Below are 15,000 nucleotides of genomic sequence, written 5' to 3' on the forward strand. Positions count from 1 at the left end.
TAACTTATCAACGATCTCAGCAATAGTCAGAGGGCCGGATGTGGCAACTTCTATGGCTGTATCGCTTACTTGTGTGTGTTTTCAGTCTGTTCAGAAAGATCGTCTTCTCCCTGCATCTCGTCCCGGGCCCGGACATGAGGAAGAGCTGAGCTCGGAGGTAAAGTCCATCATGCCACTGGCGCTGGGCACCAGAACAGGACCAGAAACCCATAGTAGTGGTCCGAGTTACAGCCTTGCATTGTATGTGTTCTCCCACTAGGTGGAGACATTATACCATGCTAGACTTGCAAAGTCTGAGGCTGTTGGGGTTTGTCCTGTAGTAGACGGTTTGTTTGAGGGTGAGAGAGGAGGAAGTCTCATCAGAGCAGTGCGGTGCAGTGTGTCTCGAACTGTGTGTGTGTGTGTGTGTGTGTGTGTGTGTGTGCCGGCTGCTGGATTTGCTAACACTTAAGACAAAGATTTGCTGTCATGCATATTTGACAGTAACCCAAGTCCCTGTGAAGGTGTGTGTGTGTGTGTGTGTGTGTGGATTTTCAGCCATCAGATATTTCTCATTTCCCCACTCTCCTAATCCTGTAGGCTATCTACACCAGCAGCAGTGTGGATGAGAAGGTGGACGATGATCACACCTATGAGACGTTACACACCGCCCAGACCAAACAGCCCAACTGCACACACAGCCAGACAGGTAACACACACACCCACACGCACGCACACACGCATTCATACATTCAAACACGCACACGCATATTCACACATGCGCACACACACACCTACACACATGAACACACACTCTCAGTTGTCTCCACATTCGTTTTTTGTTCATTTGAACACGATAAAGACGTCACGTTATGAAAACATTTTCACAGATACATGTTTCTGCCTAATTCTTTTCTTTCACTCATCATTTCACTCTTGGGTTTGATCTCGAGGGAGCAGGCGTGCTGTCCTCCTGTTGAATATGCAGGACACCCTGGATTAAAGTGTCTGCTACGTGCCTAAAATATCTGTCTATCTATCCCCTCCGATTATGAGGCAGCGTCCTCCGTCCAGCCTGATTTCTGATTGAGAGGTTCATTGACATTGTTTGCTGTGTAAGAGTAACTGTGTTGGGTTATTGGGGATCTTTACTGGGCTGTAGGCTGGTATAGTGTTGGGAATTACGCTCTCCTATGCAGGCTGCCGGACCCTACACACTTTCTTATGTAAAATGTATAATATATGTAAGACCATTTACATGTGTATAAGGTATGCGCAGGTGTGTTTTTCTCAGATAAATATTATTTCACGGTATCAGGACTTTCCTCAGGATCAGTGGTGTCTCGTATTTAGCTCTTTTCGATAAACTGTATGGTGTAGTTTGTCTTGGCTGTTAATACATTTGTTTATTAGTATTTTATTATCTCCTTTCATTAGATAAGGACTCCAACACCAAGTCTCCCCACTGCCTGTTATCTCAGGTAATGTTCTGGCAATAACCTAGTTATTGTTATTGTCCACCGCAACACAGTGTGTGTGTGAAATATAATTTATGATCTTTCTCCTCTAGCAGCGGAAGACCACTGCCCCCAGTGACCTACGACCTCCAGCCCCAAATACACTGAAGCCCCCTGGGCCTTCTGTCAGTGTAGCAAGGGCTTCTGCAGGTAATGCCTGATAGTACCTGGACCACACTACCGATAGTACTTGGGCCACACTACTGATAGTACTTGGGCCACACTACTGATAGTACTTGGGCCACACTACTGATAGTACGTGGGCCACACTACCGATAGTACGTGGGCCACACTACAGATAGTACTTGGGCCACACTACAGATAGTACTTGGGCCACACTACTGATAGTACTTGGGCCACACTACTGATAGTACTTGGGCCACACTACCGATAGTACGTGGGCCACACTACAGATAGTACTTGGGCCACACTACAGATAGTACTTGGGCCACACTACTGATAGTACTTGGGCCACACTACCGATAGTACGTGGGCCACACTACCGATAGTACTTGGGCCACACTACAGATAGTACTTGGGCCACACTACTGATAGTACTTGGGCCACACTACCAGTGTTGGGAACGTTACTTTAAAAAAGTAATTAGTTATAGTTACTCACTACTTGTTCAAAAAAAGTAACTGAGTTAGTAACTGAATTACTCTATAATAAAAGTAACTCGTTACCAGGGAAAGTAACTATTTGCGTTACAGTTAAAAAAAAGGTTATATGCCAATTAATTACGTTTTTTTTAAGCAGTTTTCACAGTCAGTTGAAATGAGTAGATCAGAAAATTGTTTAACTTTTGATATTTATTGCACATCCACAGACCAGTGCAGGATAAAATCGTTAAAAAATCCCAAATCTTTGGGGAAAAAAGCAAAAGTAAACAGTTACACTATATAAAGTGCATTTACATCTATCAAATTAAATTAAATTCTCTCAACCTGAGAAAACTGGTTTGTTTACATTGTTTAAATAAATCAAATACCCAGTCTGGTAGACATTCAGGGCCACACTACTGAGAAAACAGATTTGTTCCCCCTGACAATCTTGGAACATTTCCTGATGATCTAATCTTTAGTCCTCTGACCTTCTCCTAGTACAGTAGTGGCAGCCCTTATTCTGAAAGACTTGGTCAGTATTTATGATTCAATGTCCTGTAGTGTGCAGTGGACATCAGTTCACTGGTGTACAACAGCAACATCTGAGCTGAAAGGACCTGGTCAGTGTTCAGAAGACGTAAACATGGAGGCTACAGGAGGAGCTCCGTGGACTGTGGAGAAGCCGGATGATCTGGTGGATGATCTGGTGGATGATCTGGTGGATGAGCTGGTGGATGAGCTGGTGGATGAGCTGGTGGATGATCTGGTGGATGATCTGGTGGATGAGCTGGTGGATGAGCTGGTGGATGATCTGGTGGATGAGCTGGTGGATGAGCTGGTGGAGTTGCAGCAACAACAGTAATGTGCGCTGTAAAACATACATAATGCCAAAGAAATGATTTTGGCTGAAATTGGGAGAGAAATCACATCATGTTTGTTTAGATCTAAAGTTTGTAGGAAAACCCCAAATGTAGCAGTTGATGAGAAACTCTCCCTGGAGGGTTTGGGAATCGGGTCCAGTGGGCGGGACTTTAGCGCAGCTGTATAGTTTGTGGTGGTGTTTTTATGGTGTTTTTTGTGTAGTGTGACTGTGTAGTGTGGGGACTATGACTTACGATTAAGGTCACTCACGTTTTCAACGTTTGTTGTTGAGATTTTTTTAAATCCTCTGGTGTGGACCAGCCGTAATTGTGTGTGCACATCTGTTTTTTGTAATGAAGGTGACTCCAGAGAGTCTGTGGATACTAATGGTTCTCTCAGCCGGAACACAAGAGCTCTGCTCCTGATTGGCTGACTGCTTTAAGGTCACAGTCTCATGCTAACTGCCCTTTACTGTTCACCGCCACTTACCCAGAAAACCATTGACATTCTGACCCTGTTTGAGGAGCAGCAGCACCGAGGGGAATGCTGGGAGTTTGAGTTCTGCTGGAGAGGCTGATGACCCATTCCTTTCACGTTGACTTCAGCGGGTGCTGTGCACGGCTGCCCTCTGCTGAGGGTAAAGAGGGCTGTGACTCTGCTGTCCCCGCTGTCAGTACGAGGGAGCGTTTGTCAGAAACTGGCCTAGGACGCACAAAATTGGGACATAATTGCCCCAGTGTTTACACATTTTGAAATCTCACCCAGGCATAATATATAATCTGATATTTTTTTTCATTGTCAGATTAGGTTTCAGACACTAACAGTTGTGGACTCTGATGTTTTATTCGGTACAGAAGTGTGAGATCAGTCGTAGACGGTGTAGAGACTTTACACTAAGGTTTGTTTTCCTTCGTTGGAGTCCATGGAACACAGGCAAGGTTCACACACCTCACCGTATTTCAGCTGGTCTGTGATTGGCTGGAGCTCGTCTGCTCTTGGGTTTTGTTGCCAGTCATCTCTCACTAGAGGAGACGTACACAACTAGCCGTGCGACTTTACATCTCATTGACCTCCTGACCTGGAAATGGTTTCTACATGTAAAAAAAAATGTGTTGGACGAGCAAAATTGGTGTTAAAACCCGTTCTAAAAATCACACTATGTGTACCAGGTAAACAAACTGTAGATCACCTGTTCTAAACGACATTCTATACATTAAATTCCCTTAGACTGTTATGTAGCTACAGTTGTGATCAAATTTATTCAACCCCCACTGAAATAAAGTGTTTTGGCCAGTTTGACATTGATTTTGATCATTTCAGTCATCTTATTTACAATTATATCAAAGAGGCACTTATAAATTAGACAAACATAACATAATATTTATGATGGAATAACCACAAATGTCTTTACTGTGCTCACATCATTATCAGTTTTATTCAACCCCCTAGTGACATTATTTTTTAGTACTTAGTACAACATCCTTTTCCAGTTATGACAGCTTTCAAGCGTGAAGCATAGCTTGACACAAGTGTCTTGCAGCGACCTATGGGTATCTTAGCCCATTCTTCATGGGCAAAAGCCTCCAGTTCAGTCACATTCTTAGGCTTGCGCACTGCAACTGCCTTCTTTAGGTCCCACCAGAGGTTCTCAATTGGATTTAAGTCTGGTGATTGCGATGGCCACTCTAGAATGTTCCAGCCTTTCATGTTCAACCATGCTCAAGTGGACTTGGATGTGTGCTTCGGATCATTGTCCTGTTGGAAGGTCCAACGTCTCCCAAGCCGCAGGTTTGTGACTGACTCCATCACATTTTCCTCCAAGATCTCCTGGTACTGAAGGGAATTCATGGTACCTTGCACACGTTGAAGCTTTCCTGTACCATTAGAAGCAAAACAGCCCCAAAGCATAATTGACCCCCCGCCATGCTTCACAGTAGGCAAGGTGTTCTTTTGTTCATAAGCCTGGTTCTTCCTTCTCCAAACATAGCGCTGGTCCATTGTCCCAAACAGTTCTAATTTAGTTTCATCTGACCACAGTACACTGTTCCAAAACCTTTGTGGCTTGTCCACATGACTTTTGGCATACTGCAGTCGACTTTTCTTGTTCTTTGGAGTCAGCAAGGGGGTGCGTCTGGGCGTTCTGGTATGGAGGTCTTCGTTATGCAGTGCGCGCCTTATTGTCTGAGCTGAAACTTCAGTGCCCACATCTGACAGGTCTTTTTTTAGTTCCTTAGCAGTCACGCGGGGATTTTTCTCCACATTACGCTTCAGGTAGCGCACAGCAGTCGCGGTCAGGATCTTCTTTCTGCCACGACCAGGTAACGTTTCCACTGTGCCCTTTAACTTGAACTTGCGAATGATACTTCCGATAGTGTCTCTTGGAATATTTAACAACTTCGCAATCTTTTTATATCCATTGCCATTCTTGTGAAGAGCAATAACCTCTTCTCTTGTCTTCTGGGACCATTCTCTTGCCTTCACCATGCTTGGAAACACACCAGTAGATGTCTAGAAGGAGCTGAGTATCACAGTCCTTTTAAATCTGCCTAATTGGTGCTTATCATGCTTGATTGCTGCTCGTTGACATCCACAGATGTTTTCAATACCTGATGGAAAACACTGGAATGAACCTCTGTTCTTAGGAGTGGTAGTCGTAAAGGGGTTGAATAATTGTGTCAATGAAGAAATCACAAAAAGGCCATTTAATACTTTATGACAAAAAAAATTGATGCTATCTTAGTTGCATTTAGTTCTTTAACAAGTCCTTGTAAGATTTCATTATGAACACAATTACAAATGTGCACTGAATTCCATAAAACCCTTCGCAGCATTGGGGGTTGAATAAATTTGATCACAACTGTACATAAATAAAGCCAGTTGTTACTTAGCAACAAAGAAGCGGGGTACAGTTTTCTGATTAGCCAATCAGAATTTGAGGTTGGAATTATCTGTTGAATATATGAATATGTATATGAAGGAACCTCTGCTATTTGCCAAAGCATGGATCACAGGCGCAAACATAGTCCACATTCTGAAGTGTGAGTGGACTTGTTGGAGTGTCCTGGGAATGACACCGCCCTCAGACTGAAACTTGAGGGCCCAAAACTGAGACGTGTGTGGTGGGGGGTGGGGTGCGTGGGGTAGAGTTTAGCCATCACAGCATCTGCTGCTGGCCTGTGTCCACTACAAACACAGCCACACTCTACACCCTCTCCCAAGTGTGTGTGTGTGTGTGTGTGTGTGTGAGCTGTTCCAGGCCAGAAAGCTGCCCCCCCCCCCCCCCCCCCCCGCCCCTCTTCTTTATGCTACATTTCTCAAGCGCCAGTCCTGCTTACATGCAGTGGCACAGGTAGCAGGCTACAGCCGGTGTGGAGTTAATCTTGTGTTGGTGTGGAGTTAATCTTGTGTTGGTGTGGAGTTAATCTTGTGTTTGTGTGGAGTTAATCTTGTGTTTGTGTGGAGTTAATCTTGTGTTTGTGTGGAGTTAATCTTGTGTTTGTGTGAATTTAATTTAGTGTTTGTGTGGAGTTAATTTTGTGTTTGTGTGGCGTCTCTCTTGTTTGTGTGGAGTTAATTTTGTGTTTGTGTGGAGTTAATCTCGTGTTTGTGTGGAGTTAATCTCGTGTGTAGTCTCTCTCGTGTTTATATAGAGTTTTTCTCGGCACACACAGCTCCTCACGTTCCTGGTGTTCATCTGCTCACTGGGAGCTCGGTGTGAAGAGCAGGAGGTGGGGTTGTAGCCAGAACGCCCCCGTACCGTGCTCAGATAAGAGCCCCGCGAGGAACGCCATGAGACCGGACCTTCTCGTCCACCCGGTGGTGTGTAGCAGCTCACTGGCGTCTACAGAGCTGTTGGTTTCATTGGGCTGCAAAATTCAGATTTTTATTTTTTTGCTTCCCAGACTAAAATAGGTGGAACTGTTATAGTTTTTCACGCTGAATTCGATTCTATAGTATTTTTCCATCACATACGGAATCCAGCATGTCAACATAGAGGGGGTCCACTTTCACAGAGGGGGTCCACTTTCACAGAGGGGGTCCACTTTTACAGAGGGGATCCACTTTCACAGAGCAGATCCACTTTCTCAGTATGGATCCACATTCTCAGAGCAGATCTTTTCCTTGGTATCTGCTTGCCATAATGTACATAGCACTGTACAAAGCAGTACACCCCGCGGTGTAAGTGCTGTGTGCACGTTTGTGTGTTTGCGTACATGTGTGTGTAGTGTTGGATGTTTGATCAGGGAACAGCACTGACCTAATCTCTTAATGGTTCCCTGGTGTTTACATAACATCACAGCAGAGTTTGGACCGGCGGAAATCCAACCCAAACTCTGTGGCAAAATGTGGGTGTGGGGGGTACTTGTGTGTGTGTGTGTGTGTGTGTGTGTGTGTGTGTGTGCGCGCGCGAATTTGGGTGTGCCACTCACATGGGGTTGGGTGGACCTATGCATGACTGCATATGGGTACACACACACACACACACACACACACACACACACACACACACTCGAATAAGGGGGTGGAGCAGAAGATTGCCATGCCTCAGATGCTTACGGAGTTAAACAGTATTAAAGCACCGTGTGAGTGTTCTGTTACCCCCCCAGACGTTAATATTTCTTCACGTATGGAAGTTTTGGGAAAGTAAAGTCCAAGGACACGGACGGCTCATGTAAATGCCATGTGCTTGTTCATACATGGGTTCACATGTGTGCTACAGAGGAAGGTACAGACATAATCTCTTCCTGAACAGAGGTTCTGGACAGAGGTCAGCTATGACATCACTACCTGTCATCAAACACCATTAATCTTTCAGTGCGGCAAATCCTCTCTCTCTCTCTCTCTCTCTCTCTCTCTCTCTGTCTCTCTCTCTCCCCCTATACCCCACATCTCTCTCTCACACACACACACACCAGTCACTGTGGTTAGTGTGGTGGCTGGTTGCCCAGCCGTCTGCTGGGTGTCGGGTGGAGAGGCAGGGATGTAGCAGAGAGCGGGGTAGCAGAGCAGACGTGCCCTCCGCCTCCACCCTGAGAGCGGTCCGCTGGAGACACACCTCCAGCCTCTCGGCCCGTCCCAGCCCGGCTAACTCCGTGCCTGTGAGAGGGACAGAGAGGGACAGGGGGACACGTAAAGGCAGGACTTTACTTTGCTGGGGACCTGATTTATTTTAAGGTGAAAATCTTAGAAATACGCAGTGTGAGAGTGTGTGTGTGTGAGTGAGAGTGTGTGAGTGAGAGTGTGTGAGTGAGAGTGTGTGAGTGAGAGTGTGTGAGTGAGAGTGTGTGAGTGTGTGAGTGAGAGTGTGTGAGTGAGTGTGTGAGTGAGTGAGTGTGTGAGTGAGTGAGTGAGTGTGTGAGTGAGTGAGTGAGTGAGTGAGTGAGTGAGTGAGTGAGTGAGTGAGTGAGTGAGTGAGTGTGTGTGTGTGTGTGTGTGTGTGTGTGTGTGTGTGTGTGTGAGTGTGTGTGTGAGTGTGTGTGTGTGTGAGTGTGTGGGTTTCTGAGTTTGTGCGTGTGAGAGTGTGTTTTTACATTTGTCTTGCTAAAGGGGTATCTTGGTGTGTGGCATGATTTGTCACAGGAAGCCTGTTAAAGGTGTCTGCTTGTTATCAGGGAAAGAGGGGGAGAGGGAGAGGGAGAGAGAGAGAGATGGAGGGGGGGAGAAAATGTCAGAGAAGAAGCATGTGAGTGAGGAGTGGGTAGATTTGTGTGCGTGCGTGCGTACGTGTGTGTGTGTGTGTGTATGTGTTGGCTCTGTAGTAGAATGTCAGCTGCTGTAAGCGTGGTTCTCTTCTGTCCACACGCCGCCACCGTCCACAACTGGGAACTTCTTCTTCTTCTTCTTCTTCTTCTCTCACACTGAACACGTTGTTCTTTGATTCTCCTTCTCCAGATTGCAGACAATACCAGATCTGTTCCACAGGGACCGGACTCTCCACGGTGTGGGTGGATTCTTGTTGGCTGGAGTAGACATTACCCGGCATTCTTTAACACTCCCTCTCTCTCCTTCCCTTCCTCTCTCATTCTCTCCATCTCTCTCATTCTTGCTCTCTCATTCCAACTCTCCCCGAAACAGAGAACACCTCGTCTGACCAGGATCTCGACGCCGGCGTTCCAGAGCAGTTCACCGGTCTTCTCCACGGTTCCTCACCTGTGGTTGACAGCCGTGAGGGGGAGGAGCCCTTCCCAGCGCCCACCTCCAGGGTCCCGTCCAGCCAAAGCTCGGACACCTTACCCTCCAAGGCCTCCGTTCCTACCTCCTCCTCTTCTGTTGCCATGGCAGCCTTCCTCCAAGACCCCGACCCCAAAGCCATCTACGCTACCGTCAACAAAGAAGCACGTGACTCGCCGGTCCGCAACTCTCCGTCGGCGGGGCGAATGCGTCCGCCCGGAGATCTCAAGCTGGCACGCAGCCTATCGAAATCCGACTCGGACCTGCTGGTGTCTCCGCCCACTGAAGAGGAGGCGGGGCTGGGCAATCGCAGCGAGTCCGTGTCCAACTGCAGCGCCACCAAGAGGAGACTGGAGAAATCGCCGTCTTTCACGTCAGAATGGGACGAGGTAAGAGCTGCGAGGGGGGAACGTCCTGTCTCTGTCCCGTCTCTGTCCCGTCTCTCTGTCCCGTCTCTGTCCACTCCCTTCAAAGCCAGCTGGATTCCTGAGTGTTTGGTTGCACACAGCCTTTCACCTTGTCGTCCTCCTTTTGAGCGAGTGCTGCTCGTCTGATTGGTCAGACGCTGCCACTGCAGTGGTGAGTGTGTGTGTGTGTGTATGTGTGTGTGTGTGTGTGTGTGTGTGTGTGTGTGTGTGTGTGTGTGTGTGTGTGTGTCGAGGCTCCCAGCTTTCATCTTCAGGATCACTGCCGGAGTGTGAGGGGCTCAGTGCTGCAGGAGGGCCGTCTGCTCCTCACCAGCTGGTCTCCCTCCACTCCTCAGCATCTCACACACTCACACACACACACACACACACACACACACTCACTCGCACACACACACACACACACGTACTCACACACACACACACACACTCACACACACAGGTTGTGTTGGATTTTGGCAATGGTGTACTGTCCTATGGAGGTCTGTGTTGTTTGGAGGTCTGTGTTGTTTGGAGGTCTGCGTTGGCAAGTGCAGTTCATGTCCTGTGAAGTTCTGACTACTGAATGACATATGGGGACTCAAAACAGATCTGAAGCTGCTGGCCTTTCTCTTCATGTCTCTCTGTGTGACCTTTCTCTTCACGTGTCTCTCTGTGTGACCTTTCTCTTCACGTGTCTCTCTGTGTGGCCTTTCTCTTCACGTGTCTCTCTGTGTGGCCTTTCTCTTCACGTGTCTCTCTGTGTGGCCTTTCTCTTCACGTGTCTCTCTGTGTGGCCTTTCTCTTCACGTGTCTCTCTGTGTGACCTTTCTCTTCACGTGTCTCTCTGTGTGGCCTTTCTCTTCATGTCTCTCTGTGTGACCTTTCTCTTCACGTGTCTCTCTGTGTGACCTTTCTCTTCACGTGTCTACGCGTGACCTTTCTCTTCACGTGTCTCTGTGTGGCCTTTCTCTTCACGTGTCTCTCTGTGTGGCCTTTCTCTTCACGTGTCTCTCTGTGTGGCCTTTCTCTTCACGTGTCTCTCTGTGTGACCTTTCTCTTCACGTGTCTCTGTGTGGCCTTTCTCTTCATGTCTCTCTGTGTGACCTTTCTCTTCACGTGTCTCTCTGTGTGACCTTTCTCTTCACGTGTCTTTCTGTGTGACCTTTCTCTTCACGTGTCTCTCTGTGTGGCCTTTCTCTTCACGTGTCTCTCTGTGTGGCCTTTCTCTTCACGTGTCTCTCTGTGTGGCCTTTCTCTTCACGTGTCTCTCTGTGTGACCTTTCTCTTCACCTTTCTCTTCACGTGTCTCTCTGTGTGACCTTTCTCTTCATGTGTCTCTCTGTGTGGCCTTTCTCTTCATGTGTCTCTCTGCGTGACCTTTCTCTTCACGTGTCTACGCGTGACCTTTCTCTTCACGTGTCTACGCGTGACCTTTCTCTTCACGTGTCTCTCTGTGTGGCCTTTCTCTTCATGTGTCTCTCTGTGTGGCCTTTCTCTTCACGTGTCTCTCTGTGTGGCCTTTCTCTTCACGTGTCTCTCTTTGTGGCCTTTCTCTTCACGTGTCTATGCGTGGCCTTTCTCTCCACGTGTCTCTACGTTTGACCCTTCTCTTCACGTGTCTCTCTGTGTGGCCTTTCTCTTCACGTGTCTCTCTGTGTGGCCTTTCTCTTCACGTGTCTCTCTGTGTGGCCTTTCTCTTCACGTGTCTCTCTGTGTGGCCTTTCTCTTCATGTGTCTCTCTGTGTGGCCTTTCTCTTCACGTGTCTCTCTGTGTGGCCTTTCTCTTCATGTGTCTATGCGTGGCCTTTCTCTCCACGTGTCTCTACGTTTGACCCTTCTCTTCACGTGTCTCTCTGTGTGGCCTTTCTCTTCACGTGTCTCTCTGTGTGGCCTTTCTCTTCACGTGTCTCTCTGTGTGGCCTTTCTCTTCACGTGTCTCTCTGTGTGACCTTTCTCTTCACGTGTCTCTCTGTGTGGCCCTTCTCTTCACGTGTCTCTACATGTGACTTTTCTCTTCACGCATCTCTACATGTGACTTTTCTCTTCACGTGTCTCAACATCTGATTTTCTCTTCACGTGTCTCTCTGTGTGGCCTTTCTCTTCACGTGTCTACGCGTGACCTTTCTCTTCACGTGTCTACGCGTGACCTTTCTCTTCACGTGTCTCTGTGTGGCCTTTCTCTTCACGTGTCTCTCTGTGTGGCCTTTCTCTTCACGTGTCTCTCTGTGTGGCCTTTCTCTTCACGTGTCTCTCTGTGTGGCCTTTCTCTTCACGTGTCTCTCTGTGTGGCCTTTCTCTTCACGTGTCTCTCTGTGTGGCCTTTCTCTTCATGTGTCTATGCGTGGCCTTTCTCTCCACGTGTCTCTACGTTTGACCCTTCTCTTCACGTGTCTCTATGTTTGACCCTTCTCTTCACGTGTCTCTCTGTGTGGCCTTTCTCTTCACGTGTCTCTCTGTGTGGCCTTTCTCTTCACGTGTCTCTCTGTGTGGCCTTTCTCTTCACGTGTCTCTCTGTGTGGCCTTTCTCTTCACGTGTCTCTACATGTGACTTTTCTCTTCACGTGTCTCTACATGTGACTTTTCTCTTCACATGTCTCTACATGTGACTTTTCTCTTCACGTGTCTCTACATGTGACTTTTCTCTTCACGTGTCTACGCGTGACCTTTCTCTTCACGTGTCTACGCGTGACCTTTCTCTTCACGTGTCTCTACGCGTGACCTTTCTCTTCACGTGTCTCTACATGTGATTTTCTCTTCACGTGTCTCTCTGTGTGGCCTTTCTCTTCACGTGTCTCTCTGTGTGACCTTTCTCTTCACGTGTCTCTCTGTGTGACCTTTCTCTTCACGTGTCTCTCTGTGTGACCTTTCTCTTCACGTGTCTCTACATGTGATTTTCTCTTCACGTGTCTCTCTGTGTGGCATGCCCTCTTTAGAGGGGGTCGTGTAATTAAACGTGCCCCTCTGTGCCCACCTTGCCCTGTGGAGGGAAGTAAAGTTTGGGCTGAGGGATTTCTGTTTGCGCTGATAAATTCTCAGACGATCTCGGGTTAGTGTGCACTGGACTAACAGAGATTCTGCACAGAGGTCAGCTATGACATCACTACCTGTCATCAAACACCATTAATCTTTCAGAGCAACCACAAATCCCCCTCTCCCCCCTCTCTCTTTCTCTCTCTTTCTCTCTCTGTCTCTCTCTGTCTATCTCTCATTCTTGCTCCCTTTCCCAGTGGAATTTACTGTGCTGGAAACACGATTTATTTTCAGCCACAAAACGTGTAAATAATCCAGACACTTTACTGTGTGTGTGTGTGTGTGTGTGTGTGTGTGTGTGTGTGTGTGTGTGTGTGTGTGTGTGTGTGTGTGTATTTGAACTAACCCTCACCTGTTTACAACAGTTCATTTAAATAGCTGTATAGGTCTCTGCTCTCTAAATATCCATGCAGGTCTCTCTTCTTATGGTTGTGCAGGTCTGTGTGGGTGTGCGGGTCTGTCTGTGTGGGTGTGTTGGTGTGCGGGTCTGGTGTGCGGGTGGGTGTGTTGGTGTGTGTGTTTGTTTCCCCTGTGCCAGGGCTGTGGAGATGGATTTAGTGCCATGGCAACAGCAGAGTCTGGGGCAGTCTGCTGGGGGGCGTGTCACTTAGCTTTATTAGTGGGTGGAGCTTTAATATAGTGTGAATCTGACTGTTTGTGATCCCATTGACTGACAGCAGTAAGTCCCGGACCCTCCATATTGGGACCCTCTTTCCTAAAATGGGGATGAGCATGGGGGACGTTCACCAATCTCTCTCTCTCTCTCTCTCTCTCTCTCTCTCTCTCTCTGTCTCTCTGTCTCTCTGTCTCTAATTTTTTCTCAGTCTCAGCCGCAATTTTATAGGCCATAGATGAACTTTTCTCTAACCAGCACTACCTACCCTAAAAGATCTTGTGTGTGTGTGTGTGAGAGAGAGAGAGAGAGAGATCTGTTGCACTACTGCCCCCTTCTGGACGATCTGGAGTCGTGTTTGGTCTAGTGAGCTGCAGGTGGTTAAATTGGGAGTGGACAGGACACCCCCCCCCCTCACCACAGGAGGACCTGAACACTTGTCCTCCCCCCGGTGGGCACCTCAGGAATATTGGAGTTTAGCTCCCACACCCACGTTATCCCATTCTTATGCAGCTTTGGTTCACTATGATGAGAAGAAATATATTTTCCTGATTTAATAGAGCAACTATAGGTGTGACATTAACCTCAATCTGTGTTTTTAGTTTCTCACCACTCGTGTTTGTCTTTAACACTATTAAATACTGTTAAACACTGTTTGCCCATACTGTCTTTAACTGTATTGGAGTAGTTTCCCTGTATTAATCTAGCCTGCAGGACGGTGTTTACACAGGAGGATAGAGCGGTGTTTGGTCTGTTTAGAGCGGTGTTTGGTATGTTTGGAGCGGTCTTTGGTCTGTTTGGAGCGGTGTTTGGTCTGTTTAGCGCGGTGTTTGGTCTGTGTGTGTGTGTGTGTGTGTGCGCGTGTGCAGGTTACTAACCCAGTCTGTTGGTGAGTGGTGAGGTGTGTGTGTGTGCAGGTTACTAGCCCAGTCTGTTGGTGAGATGTGTGTGTGTGTGTGTGTGTGTGTGTGTGTGTGTGTGTGTGTGTGTGTGTGTGCGTGTGCAGGTTACTAGCCCAGTCTGTTGGTGAGTGGTGAGATGTGTGTGCAGGTTACTAGCCCAGTCTGTTGGTGAGTGGTGAGATGTGTGTGTGCAGGTTTCTAGCCCAGTCTGTTGGCGAGTGGTGAGGTGTGTGTGTGTGTGTGTGTGCAGGTTACTAGCCCAGTCTGTTGGTGAGTGGTGAGATGTGTGTGTGCAGGTTTCTAGCCCAGTCTGTTGGCGAGTGGTGAGATGTGTGTGTGTGTGTGTGTGTGTGTGTGCAGGTTACTAGTCCAGTCTGTTGGTGAGTGGTGAGATGTGTGTGTGTGTGCAGGTTACTAGCCCAATCTGTTGGTGAGTGGTGAGGTGTGTGTGTGTGTGTGTGTGTGTGTGTGTGTGTGTGTGTGTAGGTTACTAGCCCAGTGTGTTGGTGAGTGGTGAGATGTGTGTGTGCAGGTTACTAGCCCAGTCTGTTGGTGAGTGGTGAGATGTGTGTGTGCAGGTTACTAGCCCAGTCTGTTTGTGTGTGTGTGTGTGTGTGTGTGTGTGTGTGTGTGTGTGTGTGTGTGTGTGTGTGTGTGTGTGTGTGTGTGTGTGTGTGTGTGTGCAGGTTACTAGCCCAGTCTGGTGGTGAGATGTGTGTGTGTGTGTGTGTGTGTGTGTGTGTGTGTGTGTGTGTGTGCAGGTTACTAGACCAGTCTGTTGGTGAGTGGTGAGATGTGTGTGTGTGTGTGCAGGTTACTAGCCCAGTCTGTTGGTGAGTGGTGAGATGTGTGTGTGTGTGTGTGTGTGCAGGTTACTAGACCAATCTGTTGGTGAGTGGTGAGATGTGTGTGTGT

At 47.7% G+C, this 15,000-nt stretch overlaps 1 protein-coding gene across 8 annotated transcripts in view; it reads left to right on the forward strand.

Moving 5' to 3' along the window:
• anks1aa (ankyrin repeat and sterile alpha motif domain containing 1Aa) overlaps positions 1-15,000 on the forward strand; it is a 74,561-nt gene that overhangs the window by 28,737 nt on the left and 30,824 nt on the right. For 7 of the 8 annotated variants that reach the window (XM_077018868.1, XM_077018867.1, XM_077018870.1 and 4 more), the window contains 5 exons: positions 86-157; positions 580-688; positions 1,417-1,460; positions 1,550-1,646; positions 9,038-9,522. In XM_077018868.1, the coding sequence (XP_076874983.1) occupies positions 86-157; positions 580-688; positions 1,417-1,460; positions 1,550-1,646; positions 9,038-9,522 (807 nt within the window). The remainder of the gene's footprint in view (positions 1-85; positions 158-579; positions 689-1,416; positions 1,461-1,549; positions 1,647-9,037; positions 9,523-15,000) is intronic. The other variant, XM_077018869.1, reaches the window with a different exon arrangement.

The sequence above is a fragment of the Brachyhypopomus gauderio genome, chromosome 10 (assembly GCF_052324685.1).
Source record: "Brachyhypopomus gauderio isolate BG-103 chromosome 10, BGAUD_0.2, whole genome shotgun sequence".
NCBI classification, from domain to species: domain Eukaryota; kingdom Metazoa; phylum Chordata; class Actinopteri; order Gymnotiformes; family Hypopomidae; genus Brachyhypopomus; species Brachyhypopomus gauderio.